General features: G+C 40.2%; 2 protein-coding genes across 2 annotated transcripts in view; one reads left to right on the top strand and one right to left on the bottom strand.

Annotated features, from left to right (window-relative positions):
- The window catches only part of LOC145458237 (integrin alpha-11-like), a 329,408-nt gene that overhangs the window by 83,781 nt on the left and 224,106 nt on the right, over positions 1 to 21,521 (bottom strand). The gene's annotated exons all lie outside the window — the stretch shown is intronic.
- LOC145458238 (integrin alpha-11-like) overlaps positions 1 to 21,521 on the top strand; it is a 36,058-nt gene that overhangs the window by 13,967 nt on the left and 570 nt on the right. The window contains exons 8-28 of the mRNA XM_080336557.1: positions 1,691 to 1,905; positions 1,967 to 2,049; positions 3,718 to 3,868; positions 3,922 to 4,010; positions 5,641 to 5,871; positions 8,440 to 8,643; positions 11,241 to 11,383; positions 13,140 to 13,288; positions 13,355 to 13,500; positions 13,647 to 13,744; positions 13,806 to 13,916; positions 13,991 to 14,141; positions 15,156 to 15,269; positions 15,394 to 15,482; positions 16,207 to 16,302; positions 17,009 to 17,123; positions 17,195 to 17,320; positions 18,482 to 18,619; positions 18,748 to 18,891; positions 19,754 to 19,858; positions 20,389 to 20,517. Of these exons, the coding sequence (XP_080192683.1) occupies positions 1,691 to 1,905; positions 1,967 to 2,049; positions 3,718 to 3,868; positions 3,922 to 4,010; positions 5,641 to 5,871; positions 8,440 to 8,643; positions 11,241 to 11,383; positions 13,140 to 13,288; positions 13,355 to 13,500; positions 13,647 to 13,744; positions 13,806 to 13,916; positions 13,991 to 14,141; positions 15,156 to 15,269; positions 15,394 to 15,482; positions 16,207 to 16,302; positions 17,009 to 17,123; positions 17,195 to 17,320; positions 18,482 to 18,619; positions 18,748 to 18,891; positions 19,754 to 19,858; positions 20,389 to 20,517 (2,827 nt within the window). The remainder of the gene's footprint in view (positions 1 to 1,690; positions 1,906 to 1,966; positions 2,050 to 3,717; positions 3,869 to 3,921; positions 4,011 to 5,640; positions 5,872 to 8,439; positions 8,644 to 11,240; positions 11,384 to 13,139; positions 13,289 to 13,354; positions 13,501 to 13,646; positions 13,745 to 13,805; positions 13,917 to 13,990; positions 14,142 to 15,155; positions 15,270 to 15,393; positions 15,483 to 16,206; positions 16,303 to 17,008; positions 17,124 to 17,194; positions 17,321 to 18,481; positions 18,620 to 18,747; positions 18,892 to 19,753; positions 19,859 to 20,388; positions 20,518 to 21,521) is intronic.

The following is a 21,521-nucleotide window of genomic DNA, read 5'->3' as shown; positions in this document are numbered from 1 at the left end:
AAATAAAGCCTTACACTATATATGGCATTTTTACGATCTGCTATGTCTCTAATTAACGTTAACTAATCGCGCAAAGTGTTAAAGCCGTATCCCACACAACTTCTCTGTATTGCTCTTCAACTGAACTAGGGGCCTTATACTATGGGGGAGGGCGCCATGCCATGATATTCTCTAAAACAGGGTGTTCGAGTAAACAAAGAATTAGTATCGCATTCCATATCAATGCTATCATTTCCATCCCATGATATGGACGAATGCTTATTCTGTCAAAAATTGACACCCCCTGGGACGCATCAATATGAATAAAGCTCTCCACACCTTCCGCATACCTCAATTTGCAGCTTTTGACAGTCCATGCGAACGAATTACGATCGTTTTCAAAGCTACTTACTTACTTGAGTAGATTTACCGTCAGTCAATTCTATTTCTACTTCAAGTTGTTTTAGGTTGCTTATGAAAGAAGTACTTCCACTCGTACTTGAGTAGATTTTTTCGTCGCTACTTCTACTTCTACTTGAGTAGCTTTCTTGACTACTTTGACCACCTCTGCTTTTGCGTCACTACTTAACAGTTGCTAATCGAATCGATATTGCGATAAGCAAATACAGTCAACTAAACATTTAGTACTGTCTTTTTGTCTTCGCTATGAATTCCCACAACAAAGGTAGTATATAATCGGTAGTTAGTACATTTTCCATGGTGAAGGGCACTCTCAAGTCCAGTACGGCAGCTCTAAACTTTCGTTGGCGTAATTCGCACACTCGATAATAATGTGCTCTGCAGTTTCTTCAACATGGCATGTGGTACAATCGGGGTATCGGAACACCCAATTTTGCAAAGATGGGAGTTGAGACGACAGTTTCCGGTCCGCAATCTGAAAATGGTGGTTTCGACACGGCATTGCGTAGGTATAGTTGGTAGTTTCGTGTATATGTCAGGGAAGAACTGCTTGAAATGTGCTCCAGCGGCGGTTTCGATAAAACGTTGCCTACTATGACTTGAAATCAAAGAGTTGGCCTCGCTAGAAGTAAAAGCTACACTTTGGTCAGTGAAGTCATGGGCCGCTGCCTCTATCGCAAGTCGGTCAGCGACTTCATTCCCTTTAATACCACAGTGTCCTGGAATCCATCTAAAAGAAATATCTAAATGGGTTTCATGTAAGAGACGGTGAGTCAGTTCTAATATTTGATTGGTAATATAGTTATTTTCACAAAGATGGTTTTTTAACGACAGCAATGCACTCAAAGAGTCACTCAGTATAGCAACTCGTTCGATGGAATTTTCTGAAATTCCTATCAATGCATCGAATATTGCTTCAATTGCGACAGCAGCAAAATTAATGTTTTAAAATGCAAATCCTGTTCAGGATTTGAGAGTCAGACGATAGTCCAAATCCCGAAGTTCTCTCAAATTATGTTCAGATGCAAACCGAAAAAACAGAGATGACTGAAATTGTTCAAAACTCACATCAATTTGGAAATATGGATATATCATGTCATGGTGATTTCATATCCGATCCAAATTGAAATCCCTGCTCATCTCTGAATTCTAACACTTTAGTCTCGGGATTTGCTCAATTGCGAAGCTCGTACGACTCCGATGACATCGAAATTCTAGCCAGTATTATATATCATCATTATTTATTTAGCAAAACACCAGAATGACAGGCGCACTGCAATTTTGTGTGCAGGTGGGACAATTATGGCAAAACAGGAATTGTGACCCCATACGCTGTCGGGATTGGCGAGTACCTTGATTTCTATGACCAACTGCGCACTATTGCAAATGGCGGTGCAAATGGCGGTAGAAGCAACGAAAGGGTTTACACTGTTGACGACTTCCTCCTGTTGTCGACCATATTTTCTGAGTTAACCGAGAGCATCACTTCCAATTTCATAACCGAAGGCAAGTGACGGACTATAATTTCATAAGACATATTGTTGTGGTTGTAATGTCTTTTGAGCAGGCCAATCGAACACGTTAGCCGACGACAATCCAGCAAACGATACAGCTAATAGTCAAATGGGTTCGTCAATGGTTGTGCTGCAGGTAAGGCCGACATCGAATTCTATTGCACATTCCAGTTTATAGAAAGAACTTCAACCGCAGCAGGACACCAATAGTTGCACCCTACAATACGGTTTGGACCCAGAATTCCCGTTTTTATAATTACGTTATACGGCATTCACAGTTATTACGTCAGTTATTAGGATAGTATAGTTTTAGATATGTTTTCATTCATTGTTCTAAAACCGGGCGAAAGATCCCACGTATCACGGTAACTGAATCTATCTTCGAAAATTACACCTAATATTATTTGAAGCTCCCATCAGTCATTTTGCGTTTGTCGCGAAAATCATCACTCGACCAAATTTACTTTATAAAAGTATACTTACCCCAGTATTCTTTTTCAGAATTTCGTTTTCCGCTTCCCCTTGAAATCGTTTTGACATGTCATGGAAATCAATACTTCAACTTGTAATTGAATATAGATTGCAGGCGTTACATTTTCTACTTGAGTACGAACTCCGACCACTTTGAACACTTCTGCTTAGAAGCCGACGGTTCTCGGTCACCATGCTTTACAATACCAACTAATATTATTATCACTTTCATGCTGTGCGTGTAGATGTGGTCGGTAACCAAGTACTCTTACTTTTTCGTGTAGTTTTTGTCTTTGTACATTACTTTCTGAGTGGTGATGATTTCAGATTACTCATGGTTTCACTTCGGCAGTTTTTGAAATTGAGGTATTTGCAATTCTTCAATTTTCACAAGTACAAATAGTGTTCTCTGAACGAATTTGGATGCTTGTCATATAATCTGAACGCGTTCTAATAACCTTAGTCTCACACTATAGTTTGGAAAGCGCGCCCATTCTAAGGATGCTGCAAATTCGGAATTTACAATCGGTTATTTATCAAATCAATGTCCAAAATTTACGTTTTTAAACAGACGTGGCTAACCTGCGGCCGTATGGAAGGAAATTTGCGACTTTATTTTTCGATGTTAATATATAGTAGTGCGGCACTACTAGTGCCCTTTGCAATCCGAGCCCCACAGTACAGATACGAACAACAGATGCAAATGATGCGCCCCATATAGATATACCAGCTTGGAATCGTGTGCTCCTTACGAAAGAAATTTGTTTCTGGTACGTTTTGGCGATTCCATAATCTTTTCACTATACCGACAATCCTGATGGAAGGTCAAGAAATAACAGCATGCGACAAAGTGTCTAATAACAATTGACCCACCCGAAGATGTATTATCATTTACAACTTGCCCTAAATTTTCGAAAACACTCCCTCCATCAACTCTACCGGTTGATCAGGTCACATGGGCTGAGAATGGTTAAATATTTGATGATATGATGTGAAACTACTAATTTCAATGACGAAATTCATTCGCAAATCCGAAGAAATTTGCGCGACTCGCGATTTCGGTGCGTATGAGTAAACCGATATCGAAATGGACCGGAAATGGAAATGGGCATGGGTATTTGGTGTCCAGTTCATTACGACTATGCCCCGGAATGCGGCTGCGGCCGCAGGCTACATAAGCAATCGAAATGCCGCCGTGGATAGCAAAAAGGTTGGGCTACCCTTGTGTTAAAAGTATCGGATTTCTATTCCTACGGTCAAATTGAGTGTAAAATGCTTAGCTACTTGTAACTTGCATCGCATCTCATTCTACTTTGATAAATTTTACATGTAGGATGGCTCAATACACGTTAGCCTTGTTGGAATGTACAAGAACAGCGGTGCTGTTAAGAATTACGACAATCCCGCTGATAAGAGCCCGGTTATCACGTCTTATGAATCGATCAAGAACGCACTACCGGATTACACTACAGATTCTTACCTAGGTAGGTGCAAGATGCAAATGACAATCCATCACTGTATTACTCCTTATCGCCAGGCTACACGATGGCATCGGGATATTTCAATGGGAATTTGAGCGGCCAGTATATTGCCGTTGGAGCACCGAGATATAAACTAAAAGGAGCGGTAAGAATAAGATAATCTTATTTCTCTGTCATATTCCTTTTACGTCATATATACTCGCGACATCATCGCTCTATATTTAACATCAGAATAACGTATCGACGTCACTCCGTTGCTACCCAGCTTCAATCAAAAAGAGAAGAAAACGAATATGTTGGGTGCCATGCTCGTGTCATGCTATATTTAATCTGTAGTTGTAGTTTTGTTACATCAAGGGTTGCATTTAAAACAAATAGTGTTTTGAATTACTTTGTTTGAAACTTGTTTAAAAAAATGTCTCTTAAAAATTGGTGTTTTTTCTTCATAAGTGGTATCATTATACATGAATTGTGAAAATACATTAAAAAAGTTTGTGGTATGAGCCTATACGCACGATTTGCACCCGATATAGTCGACGTATACGATATGGAATGGTTGGAACGCTCGAAATCGTCGTCGTCTCAACAGTTATAGCACGTAGTTATAGATTTGCAACGGAATGGATCATTATGTCCATCGACCGTAAAAGTGCTGCCTAACGATGTAAACCCGGTCACAGATATATTTTTGTCCGTTTAAGACAGGGGCCGGAAGCCTGTTTCGTCTAAGAAGCCATATTACCCCATATTTTTAATTGTCATTGTCGTTCCATTATGACGTCACAATTAAAGTTCGGGACGTTCTGAGTAAAAACACACACTATAAAAACATGTTTTAAACAGGCTCGTTTTAAATAGATTTTTGTTTTCAATGCTACGCTTGTTACAGCTAATATACTGAATGCTTTCAGAAACAACCCGACGAGAGACGGAATATGATTTCGTATTATCCTCCATCATGGCCTAGTAGGCCATGACTCCATCTATAACTGACTTATCATAATCCATTCAAATCTCTCACTCTCAGGGTTACCATACGTCCTCCTTTAGGAGGATTTGTCGTCCTTTCTTCCAAGTTTTGGAAATGCCCTCCGCGGACGCCCAAATGTCCTCCTTTCTGGCAATTTGCCGTCCTTTATAGTTTGAAAGCCAGGCGATTGTGCACGGACAACTAAAACGGGCCATAAATAACGCGAAATATGGATTTTGTCGGCAGTGACGGTAAGGTTGATTCAAAAAAAGCCAACCGATTTGACGCGGGAGATGGTCTTTTGCGAGTCCAGTTGGAACAATGACCTTTTTTAGTCGTGAACGCAAATACTTTTGTCAGTAATTAAAAAAAAATTAACAGATGCATGGACTGCTGCTATATATCTTTGATAACTTGTAAAATGCGTCGTCTTTTTTGGTACTCAAAATATGGTAACCCCTGGACTACCAGTGTAATAGGATAATGCATATTTCTCATCACGATTGTAACATACCACACAATCCTTATGAGGTTGCCTTTCTCAAACCATTGTCTTGCCTATTTCATATGAACGAGGTAAAATTCTGTCGCGATAAAACAATTATATAGGCCCGTGGCCTGGCCACTACATCACTCGTACGTCTGACGCTAAAATTGGCATCATATCATCTGTTCACTTCTTCGATATGGAACGAATCATTAATTCATAGCCTGAATGAACGGCTTTGGAATCCAAATTTAAGACAGTATTGAAGTGACGGTGTTCCAACAATATATAAATATTGGATAAATATCTCCGTCATAGGTAGTCGTATACAAGCCAGTGAAGGAATCTTACATGGTGAATTCCGTCACAATCCATCCTTACGAAGACCAAGTGGCTGCATATTTCGGGAGTTGCTTGCTCAGCGCTGACGTAAACAATGACGGATTCGACGATTTATTTGTGGCGTCACCTATGTTTGTTGGAGACAACTACGAAGAAGGGAGGGTGTTCTTCTACATGTCACAGGGCAATAATTCTGTGCTAGAATGGGTTAGTACAGGGGCTGGCAAACTGCAGCTCGCGAGCCGCATGTGACTCTTTCAGCCTTTGATTGCGGCTCTGTAATGATTGCACAAACGCACTTGCGTTTCGCCATTTTGCTAGACAGGTTTGACCTGATTAGAAATTGATGCATTTATCGCGCATTAACAATATGCGTATTGTTTGGTGCTGTTTCTTTCCTAGAAGGTAGCACTAAAGGGATAGAAATTTGCAATTGAACTCACGAATTGAGTTTACATAAACGTTTTACCCGCAACAACGGATGCCAGGTCATGAATCAATGATAAATCATTGTGTTCAACAATGAACTTGATAATTAATTACACCAGCGCAGGTCGCATTCATTTCCGGGCTAGCAATGGTGAATTGGGCTGTTCCATTTGAATTGTAAAGACTAGCAATAACTGCCGAGTTTGGCCAAGAAAATGTCGTCGCTGTTACTGAGGATCTTCCTTAAATTCTCATCAGCACTTGAAAGAACTGCTCCGCACTGCTTAGACGCAGGACCGTGACTGCCGTACCCCAAACTCCCCAATTAGGGGGGGGCGAGCTCGAAGGGGGCCCAAAATTATTTCGTGAATTAGCATAAGTTATAGTATATTTTTTTGAAAATATATCCAACTTTTACAAAATTTTTTCGCGCTGTGCGCGATATCAAGCTGCCAAATAGATTTATAGAAATGGTCATATCGGCGTAGGCCTTTACCGCGTCCCGACGCAGCAAGACATATAAAGTTTAAGGCCATGTAACATGCGACTATAAGAAGTGTGCCAGAACGATCGGCAGCGAGGAAACCTTGGCCGAAAAGGACTGCCCTTATGCTGATCGAAAACTTCGTTATATATACAAAATACTGTCTTGACAATCTGAACCTCACAAGACAAATACCATCCCCCAGGGAAAAATTATATGCCCGTGAAGAAATACCAATTAGAAATCGTGTGCGTCTTTTAGTTTAGTAGCCTATGTTTGGGCAATTCTATATTTTTTGAGATAGCAGATAGGGGGTCACGAAATAACATCATCATGTTACGGAGTCATATACAAACGGGCCCTACAGTTTCCAAGACACCTCACTCAGCTCTACCGGTAAATCTGATTACGTGAGCAGAGAGGACAAGAAATTGATAGCAATATATATCCAATTCCCGATCTTATTGACCAATTTTATCATGAATTATCGAAAATTTTCGCGCTTCGCGTTGGCCCACTAATCAGTACAACTAATTTCGTGGCAAAAGCGCCCAAAGATGTTAAATTATTATTGATGGGGTTCTATATTTCCAAACAGACTTCCCTCAGCTCTACCTGTGAATGTGATTACGTGAGCAGAGAGAAGATAAAAATTGATAGCAATGTATATGCAATTCCCGATCATATTGACCGATTTAATCATGAATTATTTTTAGGCGCGAAAGGTTGACTCATCTAACGGCCCCCAATGTTGATGAAAAGCAGCGGAAAACAGCGTACAGCCTGAGAGGGGTCTAGAGTTTTGCTTATCATCATATGGGGGGGGGCAGATGAAGTGCTGCCACGGCCCTGCTTAGACGTCATATCAGCCTGAATTCAAACACCTTGCAACCCTGGTGGATACGCATCGTATCACTACACTACACAATAATAAACTTCAATCGATAGCCTTCATTTCATTGTGACGTCATAGATTCGTACTTTCGAATTTCCGTGTTGCGGCTCGATAACCGAATTGCTTGTATACCTCTGATACTTCATTGAAACACGATGGTAAAATGTGATCTGAGCATAAAAAAAAACAGTTTGCTTTTCGGTGTATGGAAGTCCGCACATTTGGTCTTCACGACGTTCGCCCAGGCGTAATACCTTGTACGATCGGTGTTAGGGTTTGGACAGCGATGAAAAGACACTTTGGGTACCGAATATTGCGTATTCGAACAACCATACGCGACACAAGATGTACTTCCGTGCCTCATCATCTTCATACCTTCCATAATCGCAATCAAACCCAGTATCAGTATCCACTATCAAAATCAATCCCAACAGGAATAACTTTCTGTTTACCAGGACTTTGGCCCTGTCAGTTTCATGACGTCATTTCATATCTGAATGATTTCATATCCGTTTTTAGGCTTTTCGATTTATAATTTAAACTACTTGAAAACTATAAGGTAATTTCAATTTTCATTATTTTATTCATATTCCTAACCACATAATGTACGAAATAGGGCAAAGTCATTTTGAAGATGCAGTTGACCTTTAAAGCTAAGACTTTTGATATGCGACTCGCGCATGCAGCAGGTCTGCCTGCCCCTGGTCGTTAGTAGATCCCCCAGGCCATGAAATAACTTAAAAGAGCGGAATAAGACGCGACTCATCATCAGATGTGCCAACAAATATACCTCGTGGCCTATATTGATGCACTGCTGAGTTACTATCATTGAATTTCATTGATACTCGGTATAATATATGTGCTTATCGGAATTGAACCTACACAACAGTTCAGAACTTGTATGCCCTATTCGTTAACCCGAAAAGGTTATATTTGCAACTATAGAATTTCTTCTTTGTATTCTCAGGCTAGCACCAATTTCACACCTACTGTGTTATCCGGTGACGAATCGATGCGAGGGAGATTCGGTTCAGCAATGGCGGTTGCTGGAGACTTAAATCTCGATGGATACGTCGACGTTGTAATCGGAAATCCGCTGTCTGATGAAGGCAAAGGTTCCGTGTATATTTACAATGGCGCAAAGAACGGGATTTCTAATAATCCAAGTCAGGTAACGATGGGAAATCCACGTGCATAACTGCTGACCAGCAAAGGTGGTTAGTAACAAAGTATTCTTATGTCTGGCGTAATTGTATCTCCCACTCTGGTGGTTGTGATACGTTGACTTTTGCAACTAAACAGTTTAGCTTTAGACTATAGATGCGATTTTTAATAGGTATGGTGAAACGGTCGTAGCAATTGGGCGAAATACCCATTCCATTTCATATATTTATGGACGAATTAGTCATTTGCCCGAGTCTAGAATATGCATTTTGCAATTCCGAAAGTATGATCAACCCTCAATTATTCACTAAGAGTAGGGTTGCATTTTAAACAAAAATCAATTAAAAACAAACATGCTTAAAAAACAATGCCCTTGTTTAAAACATGTTTTTATTGTGTTTTTTTTAATGTTTGTTTTTCAGCCATGACGTCACTCATATTCATAGTGGATTGACATTGACCAGGGGCGGGCAACATACGGCCAGCGACGGGATTTTGTCTGACCCGCGGACAGTTTCCCGTCTTACGTGATAATGTGGCCCGCGGCTCCAGTCTGGCGAGATTCCCTACTACTTTCCTAAACGTCAAATTTTAGTGACTGTATGTCATTATATACGTGTGTGCGCAGCGTGCGAGTGCAGAGCTTACGCGTAAGCTCGTCGTAGCGAGAAGACTTGTATTATCGGCATTGGCCATGTACTAAACCTTAATGAATTGATATCTTGGTAAATTTGGAGTACCGCGCTTATCTAACGCTTTGAAATCTTAACCCAGGATTGCACCATACTGTTCTGGACACAAGAAAATCTCACGGCTCAGTGAAATTGGTCTACGTCACACTTTCCATTTGGCTAAGGGCAATTTGACGCTAATTTTTGACCCGCTTGCCGAGCATTAAATTTGATAAAACTGGAATCAATCGAAAGCTACCACGGTACTGATTGCGAAAATAAAAATTTCATTCTGCTCGTGGCACTGGAACTCCCCAAAATCAGCCTCGAATGTTGCATTGTAACGAAGTTTGGTGTTGTGACGCAACGATGCCGTCTGAGCAGCTCAAGAGCAAGTGCGCACGATGGTGAGAGTGTGAATACTCATTGCTCGATCGGTTGCGCAACAATGGCCAATACGTTTGCGGTTTTCGCTGCTCTCACTTGCTCCCAGACGGTATGGTTGCGTCACAATACCAAACTCCGTTACAATGCAACATTCGAGGCTGATTTTGCGGGCTTCCAGGCCACGAGCAGAATAAAATTTATATTTGCACAATCAGTACCGCGGTAGCTTTCGATTGATACCAGTTTCATCAAACTTCGCACTCGGCAAGCCGGTCACTATAGGACACGATGATTGCACCGTGTGTTAATTGATCAGAGAGAAGCAGACATGGCGGCGTCTGTATGACAATGCTGTTCTCAAATCCACATTGTCTTCGTCATTATTGGCGAGAAATGGCTATGAAGGGACATTGCTGTCGTTAAAATACATTCATTAAATACGATTTATTCCGTGTATATGTGTATAAATAGGCGAATAATGTATAGATTCAGCAATCCGGCCCGCCAAGTACTTAATTTTCCTGTATCCGGCCCGCCGACTGGAGAAGTTGCCCACCCCTGATATTGACAATTGAAAATATAGGGTAAATATAGCTCCTTTGACGAAATATCTACGTATTTGAGCTGTTGAACCGACTATTTTGAGGTTTCCAACTCTTCCATAGCGTATATGTCGGCTACATCGGGTGGTAATTGTCTGTAGGCTCATGCAACATGTTTTTTGGAAAGTATTTGCACAATTATGGCATGATTTTACAACTAAAAAAAAATCGATTTTTTTTCGAAAAGGCCTTTGTTTAAAACACTGTTTAAAACATGTTTAAAAGAAATTGTTTTAAACACCGTTTGTTTTCAATGCAACCCTAGCTATAGATATCTCAAGTTCCTAACATATATTATTGACCGTCACCCGGGGAAAATTGTAGGTGTGACGCATATTTGTTTTTTAAATGCAGCCCTAGTGGCGAGATAGCGCAGTGGTATAATCCGTGGCTGCAACACCAATGAACTGTGGGTTTGAGGCCGACCAAGGTCGACTTCAGAATTCCTACCTTACGTGTTGGAGGTTTATCTAGGCTCCTCATTCACGTGAGCGGTATCTTACAAAAAGTCTGGAAGTGGGCCGTGCTATAGGTCGGCAGTAACGGAATAAAATATGAATAATATCGGCCTGGTGTAAATGACCATAGTCGTCGAAAAACACCTTGAATACCACAAAATAAAAAATGCAACCCTAAAAGAGTATGCAGCGCTCCGACCAAATCTACTATTTTGAGGAACTGCGTACTTGATTATATTTTATACCCGTCATTTTCTTCCGCTTGAAGTAGTATTGCCATGTCTTGAAAATCGCTACCAGTAGAATAACGTTTAATCGAGTGAAAATTCAAGACAATACTTCTACGTCCACTTAAGTAGCAAGACAACCTACTTTGACCACCTCCATCGAGCGTCATGAGCAGTAAGCATATAACACAGTCGAAATCGTGGCGGTTTAATTGTATAAATAGTATACCTGTATTATTTACTGACTAAATCTTTCCAGGTAATCCAGGCATCGCAGCTAAGTAGGCAATCGTCGTTGGAATATTTCGGCCAATCATTATATGGAAATATTTTCATTGGAAAGGAGGAATACCCCGCTATTTTGGTTGGGGCACCGAAAAGTGGATCATTAACTCTGTTGAGGTTGGTATACCGGGCATTGTGGTCGCTGCTAGATACTGATTGAAGAGAAACGTGTGTCAGCAAATTGAACGTGGATCCCATCATTAAATTGCCGAGTATGATATTTACTTGGTAAAGTCAAGCATGCCAACCCTCTATTGCAGTAAATGTACTATTATAACAGACTATACGGCTTATATTACTCCGTTTAACATGAATAAGTTAGGTGCGTATTGATGTATTCAAAGCCCGGTGACATTGCGGCTAGGGACTGAAAAGGCACTGCCCACTGAAGCGTCTGCGTTGGGACGTAGATATATATCAGGAGGTTCTGGACGCAAACTGGACACCTTGATGCGACACAACAGACAGTACACGGACTGAGACATTGAAGCTAGGGATCCTGGTGGCCCCAGACGACCATAATCACCTATCCGTCCAAATTATTCCTGTGCATCATACATAAACAGCCGAACTAATTTCAGCCTGTAACTATCCGGATGCAAGGATTTCAGAAGTACCAGCTTTACTAAAGCACTGACGAAAGAGTTTTTTGATCGTTTAGATACACATAACCCAATATAATTGAATACGAAATCGTCCGATAACATCAAATCGACTTAGCAAGTTATTTTGTTAGTATACGTATAGGAAAACTACTTTAGTACAGCCCAGGGGTGGGCAATTATTTTCCTCCGCGGGCCAAATGAGAAGTAGAAAATACGTTGGCGGGACGGGTGAAAATTTTTAGCTACACTCTCCAGCGTATTTTCATTTTATTTCTAAATTACATTGTTGGCAAATGCTGCTCAGTGACTGTATTTATATTAGGTAATGAGAATGTGACGGCTAATTAAAAAAATATCTATTTGCCGTCATGATTCGAAAGAATCGAAACAATGTTAAACATGATACATTTTAAAATCTCTTTAAACCCATATCCACGTTCTTCTATTAAGACGCTAAAACAGTGGTTCTCAAACTTTTTTAGGCACGCCTCCCTTTATGATAGTGAGCAATTCCTCGCCCCCTTATGCTATCACAAAATAATAAAAAGTTCAACCAGAATGCTAGCAATCCCAACGGATCGCTTCATGGCATGGAAGATTATGGCTGTCGGACAATACACAGAGCAATAACTACAAGCTGGGGTATATCGCGCAAATTTTCAATAAAATTCGGCTTAGCGCCAACTTTCTGATGCTTTCACGCCCCCCAGTTCGAGAACCACTTCACTGACATGTATATGCAATAGTACAACACTTATTTTCTTGGTCGCTGCCTTCCGAGCAGCGTGCAGCTTAAATAGCCTTTATCCTGAGCGAAGCTTGCAGTTTTTTTTAAACTTTACCCTCCCTTGACCGAATGTTTTGTGTTTTTGTCATAAGATCGACTTTAATTAAAATCCTCAATCTCGGCGACATGCTCGGCAAAAACTGAAAGGATGGGTTTACCCCTGACTCCAGTATACAAATATTTAGTGCTCTAAATTCTACACCTAACCTCATACTTTGCCGCATTGCGTTTATTTTGAATCTGGAATAGGCAACGCATGCTAGGTACGTATAGGTAGCGTAATCGTGGCATTTTTATGAAAAAGGTTCCAAAGTAAACGATACGGCCTATTCAAAAAGTCATTCAAAAAGAAAGTTTTATATTTTGAATTCCAAGGAACCCTTTGCAGGCCACACAGAATAGCTTCGCGGGCCCTATTTTGCCCAGGTCTGGTATAGTCTGGTATGCTACGAACTGACTGAGAAATTTGTCTACTTTTAAGGATGCGACCCATTGTCCGGATAGACTCGGAACTAGACTTCAGCACGCGTTCCATTGATGTCTTCCAGTGCAAGAGGAATGGCCACCGAAACTGTGCGACTTTAACATTCTGCTTAATAGCACACGGCAGTTCGGTAGGAAATATTACGGGTAACGCAATTTCTTTACTCTAAAAATATATTCCAATGCATGCATGACTCCCTTGTCTTCGTCAAGAGATCGTCTACAACCTGACCTTGGATTTCGAACGCAGAACCAGTCCACGAGCCGTGTTTAATTTGACCTCCACCAACGTAATATCTAGAAACGCTACGCTTATAACCAACAATCAGACCTGCCGAAGCTTCATGATCAATCTTTTGGTAAGATCAAGCTTAGTTCATACATATGCCAATTAATTTGACAGCATTTTGCCACAATATTAACCTGCCGACACAGCGAAGATGTTCGTAGAATATTGTGTGCATATCGCATTGCCGCTTTTAATTATTTGATGCCGCTGTTACAGGAAGACGCTACATATTTCGAATCCAGGCTTTCGGCGAAGTTGGAGTTCGACCTGAGCGCTGATCACAGCGCGACGGAACGTTCATCAGTTCTCGATCGGTAAGTCGATACGCTCAGCTATAGATTCAGCTCTTAAAACCGTATTCCGACGTTATCACAGCACATTCGACAAATCCAATATTGCCAATATAACTTGGGTTTTGGAATGTGGAGATTTATGCTCACCGGATCTTGGAGTGTCAGCACGCATTGCGATACCTGAATTTGAGAGGTTGGAACATTGAACCAAGCGTATCGTCTAGAATCCAGATATGGTTTAATATTACGTTTAACGTCGGCGTGTAGTGACAACGCGGACTTGAATACGACTCTTGTCGTTACGGAAACAACCACAAGGACTCCAGTAAAGATAGAAGTGAACGTCACAAATCAAGGCGGAGAATCGCTCTCAACAACGTTGAAGTTATCATACCCGTCCCAAGTATCGCTCAGCGACGTATGAGACAATTTTACGTGTTACATTTCCGTATTCGCGAAAACTGAATATTCATTCTCATCATTAGTGCACAATATGCCAGTTCTCTTCAACCTTTTTTTGGTATAGTCAACCCATAAAGTTGTTGTTACGAACTCATGTATCTCTACATCCTGTTCAGTCAAACGCATGAGTATTGAGTACCAAGTATTTTTGAGGACGAATTTTTCCGAGACAAAAATGACAGATTGCTGCAGCAATATCAAGCTAAATAGCCAATAGTCGATTCGATGCGCATGCTAAAATTACCGGCATAAAGGCTACACAGTACAAACATATCACAATATTGCTTATCATCATATCAATTGATAAGGGTAGCTGACACTTGTTGCCCAAAGCGTCCACCAACGAACCAGAAGTGAATATAGGACTTTATTAGGAATCCAATTCGTGGATTCAAAAATCTGCTGATTACTATACAAAATCCTATAATTTATCTCGAGAGGATTATCTACTCTGGACTGATCAATCCACGGATTGGCCGAAAAATCCATGACACTCGACGTTTTGACCCCGACTCTAAGATTTTGTCGTACTTCAACGGACCGCTTTGTTTGTTTGATATTCCAGTTTTTCGACTACATTGGTCATTATACACCAAGCCGATACTCTTTATCATGGGTTCCATATTGATCTACTTGTAGGCTTTTTTTTTATGAGACATCGCTCCGCAGATCACGCCGCGAGGAGGAGCCTATTTAGATAAACCTGCAACACTTCGTTAGGAATTCTGGAGTCAACCTTGGTCGCATTTGAACCCCTTGAAACTAATCCGTGGATGCCCAATGGTCCTTTAGTTGAAGACCCCCTGGTTTAATGTGACAAGTTTGTGATGCGCCCATACTTTTTCGTACTGGCGCACCCCATGTATATTTCAGTGCACCGTGTACATCGGTTGAAGAGAACTTCAGTATGCAGTCTCAATATAGGCTGTATCCGTCAGTATAATATTAGAGTGGCTTTCTTTTCTTACAGGTTACGTCGGACAGTCCCGACTGTGTGACCGTCGTAGGGTTACCAGCAATTGTCGGTGCAATGAAAGAGCAGTTTTTCAAATATTACGACAGCGTTATGCCTGCGAACTCATGGGTAACTATTCTTCGAGTCGATTCAGGCGAAATACGATTCCTCCAGCTTTACGTTAGAACTCAGATTCACATATGACTTCCTCGAAACTGGTCAGCAGTTTCTATAAAAAGCTATTTATTTACAGTGCGTCTTCGAAATTAAATCTGACTTTGAAAAGCTGCGTGAAGAGGCCACCCGCTCTACCTTCGACATCCGCATTTCCATATTCTCGAAGTAAGGCAATTTGGTATTTTTGTTTTGCGTGGTTCTGCGTCGTAAATTATGTGAGTACTGCGTGCAAGGTCGTAGTTCAACAGTTTCAAAGGAATTCGAACTATTACACCAGGTGCACAGTTATGTTAAAGTGTCGTGCATTCGGCTTATGCATATTCGTGAGACTATGATGCGCATGTGAGACACCCTGCAAGTACTAGCTAATCATTGAAAATGCGCGTGCGCCGGAATATTGCTGTTGAATCTGTACCTATAAATTATATCGCAAGCATCACTTGGGTAAGAGTAACTTATCTTTTTCCGGGTTGTTCAAGAATTTTAGGATTTTATTTTCAAGCTTAATTTCATATGCATATTTGCAACAAGTCCCTCATATATTAATGTCACCGAATCTCTTCGTCCAGCCCACCTCGTCACTAGAAGCGACTATGGTCACAGTCACGTTCATATTAATCAAACTCGCCAAACGCACCAGTACTCGGAATGAGCCGATGAGCATTTCTTACGCACCTGTGATCCACAATTGGACTCATTAGGATCGATTCTGAATGTACACTATGCTTGATTTTGCAAACCCTCTGCTTTTGGATAACAAATACAATGTTCCGTGAAGGACAGGCAATTTATGTTCAATTGTAGCTCAGTTACCATTCAAACAGCGTGAAAGTACAATCGATATATGTATCAGCGTCGTTCATATAAAACTTTGCTGTTGTACTTCAAGTTCGTCCGTTTCTGTCGAGAATGATACACTCAAGGCCGATAACGTATGGGAAAAATCAATCCCGATCAGATATTTATCTGATTTGGACTTGCGCAGGTGAGTTATATTTGGCGGTTGATGAATAAAGACTGAACATTAGGGCTGTTCAAAAATAACTTTTTTTCCCCGATTCAAGCCGGTCACCTCTTAAATCGTCACGTTGCAGTAGAAAACCTTGCTCACCAAATTTCACTCGATTCCAACCAGTAAAGGCCTCCGCAGATCCAATTAAAATTTTTAATTTATTATGGAAAATTAAAAAAAAAAATTTCCAAATTTTTCTGCCAACCCCATGAAATTGTTGAGCTGTCTTCAAAGACGTTGCAAAACAAATTTGAGTCAATTCCGACCAGTAGAAGCGGAGTTATGTGAGTTTTTCGATGATATTTCTCGGATTATCCTTGATTGGTGGATAATCCGCGATTTATCAACGAAAAACTCACATAACTCCGCTTCTACTGGTCGGAATTGACTCAAATTTGTTTTGCAACGTCTTTGAAGACAGCTCAACAATTTCATGGGGTTGGCAGAAAAATTTGGAAATTTTTTTTTTTAATTTTCCATAATAAATTAAAAATTTTAATTGGATCTGCGGAGGCCTTTACTGGTTGGAATCGAGTCAAATTTGGTGAGCAAGGTTTTCTACTGCAACCTGACGATTTAAGAGGTGACCGGCTTGAATCGGGAAAAAAAAGTTATTTTTGAACAGCCCTACTGAACATATATACATGATAACATATAATTATATATATGTCTTTAACAGAGAAACAAGTGACGCATTCATACAATTCAACAACACGGCGACAAGTGCCAATTTCAGTATTAATTCGATCGAGGAAATAGGAGAGAACACTTCCGATGTTGATATTCGTTTCAAGGTATATATTGAGACGTGGTCATTCAATTGTAATGTCTCAAGTAATTATGAATGCTGTGTGAAACGTGATAGATTGAAGAAAAAGGACACAGCAATATACCGCTGTCGGAAATCTCGTTGACATTTCCATCGTACATCGATGATCGTCATCCTGTACTTTACCCGTTCAAACTGGAATGCTCAACGTCAGATAGCGAGGTATACTCTTTACGTCGGAATAAAGCTCTACTGATTATGAACACAACAGCATGATAATGCAAATTAGTAATCGAAATTAAATCTTCGAACAAAACGAAGTACAGACACAATTTACCATGAGTATACTAAGCTTTTCGGCGTGCATGAGATTGGTCACGAAATGTCACGTGGACATGCTATCGGTAATAAATGATTTGAATTATTCTTGCGTGGTCAGATATTGACTCTCTTAGGTTTTTTTTCATCGTCCGTTAATCATGTTCAGTACAGTACACCACAGAGAGTATGATTGAGATGTTTACCATATATTATAATTATAATTATAGATCATGGGTGGGCAACCTTTTTGCTATTCACGGCCGCATTTCTATTACTTATGTAGCCTACGGCCGCATTCCGCGGTATGGTCGCAACTGGACGCCAAATGTCCTCATCAAACTGCTCCACATGTCCATTTTCGGTGAACTCAAGGCAAATCTAGTTTTTCATGCCGACTTGCTATACGCACCGAAATCGCGAGTGGTCATGTTAGGAATAGTTACTGGAACTGGTTAAGATCGCGATTACAACTCACGAATGAATTTCGTCATTAATATTAGTAGTTCCACATAGGCCTACTAATTATTTATCCTTTCTCAGCCCACGTGATCAGATTCACCGGTAGAGTTGATGGAGGGAGTGTTTTCGAAAATTTAGGGCAGGTTATAAATGATGATGCATCTTCGGGTGGGCCAACTGTTATTATATATTCATGACATTAGTTGTATATCGTTATTTTTTGACCTCTTATAAGGATCGGCGGTATAGTAGAAATATATTGAAATCGCCCTAGCATACCCGAAATAAATTTCATTTGTGAGGAGCACACGATTCCAAGTTGGTATTGAAATCCATTAAATCGCGCTCAGCGCGAAGAGAATTTCAAGGTGAAGTAAAATCTCTCATAAATTCGGAAGTAAATTCGTAAATTAAATCTGCATGTCGACCGGCGCCAATACATACTAATTGAATTAGGTGGCGACGGCAGCACAAATTTCCTTCTGCGGCCGCAGGTTAGCCACCCCTGTTATAGATAAAAAATTTGGCGGTTATATTACGATGAAGAGGCATTCAAATCTAGTCTTCAAATTAGAATGCAGTATAATGACTTTTCTATCACAGACTACTTGCACATGCGATCGTTCAGTGATAAACAGACACAATCTCAGAATCAGTGAGGATACGCAAAATGCATCTGACTATTTTAACGGATCTTATGAAGTGATTCCTTCGTCGACTACGTTCGGACGCGACCGAATCGTGAGTAAACAGGGATTGATCAGTGCAGTCTGCACCATGCCTAAATTGAACAGTCATTTAAACTTGTATAACAAGGATACCAATGTGATGTTAAAAGCATTTACAATTAGAAATCCAAATTATTTCAGGAATGCCCCACGAATGACTCTGATGGTCGTCACACCTGCGAGACTTTGAAATGCACCATTTCAAATCTTCGATCTTCAGAAGTTTACTTCGAAGCCAACTTCAGATTATGGACGGAAAGCATCAAAAGCATTTTCAACAAACCGGTCTGTTCCAATATTTATACTTGCTTCAATTCGTGCCAACACAAGAAACAGAACTAAGGGTATTAATAAAATTGTTATACATAGTAAAAAATGAAACAATATCCTAACATCGAATTTCAAACCAGGTATGTTTACGTCACATATGCTCCCACTATACCAGTACGATCGAGTTCGATTACAGATCTTCCCAGCATTTTTGAGTTCGCGATTCACTTCTGATGCAAATTTTATTGCAAGACCCACAATGAGATATGATCAAATGAATGAAAAAGAAATGAGTGAGAAACGTAACCAGGAACCACGTACAGTACACTCATGCAATCTACTATCAATGCGCATTGCGCATTCTTGCATATTATATTATAGATATTATGAAATCAACTCTAGGCTTTATTGGCGTGATTTTCCTACTCGGAAGATATCCAGAAATAACTTATAATTGACGCACACCTATATATTTCACCAACCGCTACATGAATAATCGTATTTTACTTATACCTATAAAACTTTTATCATATTAATTAGTAGATTGTTGACATTCTATGCAACCAAAAGCAGCTCTCTCTGACATATTGAATAGAAAACTGTAACATTAAGAAATGCTTTGCGACCCACTCGAAATAGCTTTGCCGCCCATTATTGCATCCCAACCCACTGATTGGGAAGCGCTGGATTACAATATCACCCGTTAGTTTTCATATCATTCCTCTGGTATGCTCAGTTGATTCCAACAAAATTATACTTTATAGATTCCAAATGCGTCTGTTGAACTGAAGAAATTTCCCAAAATAACAGAATTCAAATATATTTTACGAATTTATTTGCAGCATCCGTATATGTTAATCAAGATAAATTTTTGCAGGGTGTGGATTCCATTGACATCATATCGACTTTCAGAGTTTCAATCAGGAACTCATCATGGCATATCGGAAGCGATGGAAAGACCTTGACATTCCTAGAAGAACAGGTTTCCATTGCACATTTACTGATAAGGGAATTCATGTGTGGTTATATGCTACCGAAAAGTAATAAATAAATTTCTGATATCCATATGGAAAATTATTGATTGTGTCACAATATTCCGTGAGGCATTCCCATTATTATGATCACTGTGAGCAATGACCGCAACAAAATCCGCTAGTCGGCGTCATGTCCTGAAATAATAGAAATTCTCATGATTAGCATACGACCAATGAGCTTATTCCGACAAGATAACTAACCTTTCAATCCAATTGTGAAGCACTGTAGTTAGTATGGTCGCAAATACTAATCTGGTTCATGTCATTTCAATATTATCATCATACATTCAACTATGTATGAAAGTGAGCAGGATATTGCGCCTATATAATATTCAACTTCTTGGCTTCGGTTGAATTGTAGTTTTTTGAGAGTAGCCTATTGGTTGCACCGGAGTCGAATCAATTAAGATTTGTAATATCTCACTCACACTTTAGTCCACTCACACGTAATCCTATATCTTTTACAATCTCGTTTTAGGTAGCAACGACAGCTGCTGAAATCATCCCAGAGATTGGTATTGCGCAGAATGATAACTTGTTAACTATCATATTGTGCAGCGTGGGAGGAGCATTAGTTTTTGCAACTATCATATTTTTCATGTGGAAGGTTGGTAAATATACATTGGCTGGAATATATACTATATGTAGTTGTGAGCTTGCGGTTTATTGGTGTCTCACTAATGTCATGGTATCTGTAGGATGGCAGTGAGTAACGGAGTATGTGTTTCATCAGTTCGGCTGAAGACCCCTTCACATGATTTCGAAAATATATTTTGACATTACTGTGTTGGTATAAACGCAACAAAAAACTAATGAAGAATATCCTAAAGATACCGGTAGAAATTCGATTCGACATGATCCAAAATATCTCTATACTGGGAACTGTGCATATTCTTCGGAGCAACTTGAATACACCACTGGACTAATTTAAACTTGGACTCGAAAACCATAATATAACATCTGTAATTTCGATTCTTCAGTCATCAATTATCTCTAGCCATGAAACCCTTAACTTACCTTATTATCTATTATAATGCAATTCTGTATTCTAACCTCTTCTTTTATTGCATAGGAATGACAATCTGAAATCCTAATACTTTACTTCAATCTCAACATGCCCCTCAGGCGTCAAGTTGCTCCCCGGATTGTGTGTGTATTATCACGTTTCCGTGAACAAAGATGATTATAATAGTAATAGTACTGCTAATTACTGACCTGAACATACCCGCTAGCTATAACCGGTTTGTATAGCCGATATGCTTGATTTAAACTGACGCAATACAGCGGCTGGACACCAATGAGCACTGTCATACCTCACACATCGACAATTTGTCTGGATGACCGCCGCTGGTTGGTCAAAACTTTCGAGATTGATATGTCACATTGTCCGGTCGTCCAAATCGTCGGCACCGAATAGTCTCGTCCTTGCTACATGACCCCCCCCCCCGCGCGCTGTAAACACGATTGGTAAAGGTCATGCTACGCCACACAAGGTTAATAAAACTTCGTTGCGTTCAACTGGTTGTCTGCGCAGTGTACATTCTCTATTTCACACATGACCGTAAAAAGTAGCGTACTAACATTAAAAATGCATTCATTTTGATGTGAGGC

The sequence above is a fragment of the Botryllus schlosseri genome, chromosome 16 (assembly GCF_051294905.1).
Source record: "Botryllus schlosseri isolate E-star chromosome 16, Bs_hap1, whole genome shotgun sequence".
Lineage (NCBI taxonomy): Eukaryota > Metazoa > Chordata > Ascidiacea > Stolidobranchia > Styelidae > Botryllus > Botryllus schlosseri.
The sequence above is the reverse complement of the archived record's forward strand: the minus strand, read 5'-3'. Positions and strand labels throughout refer to the sequence as shown.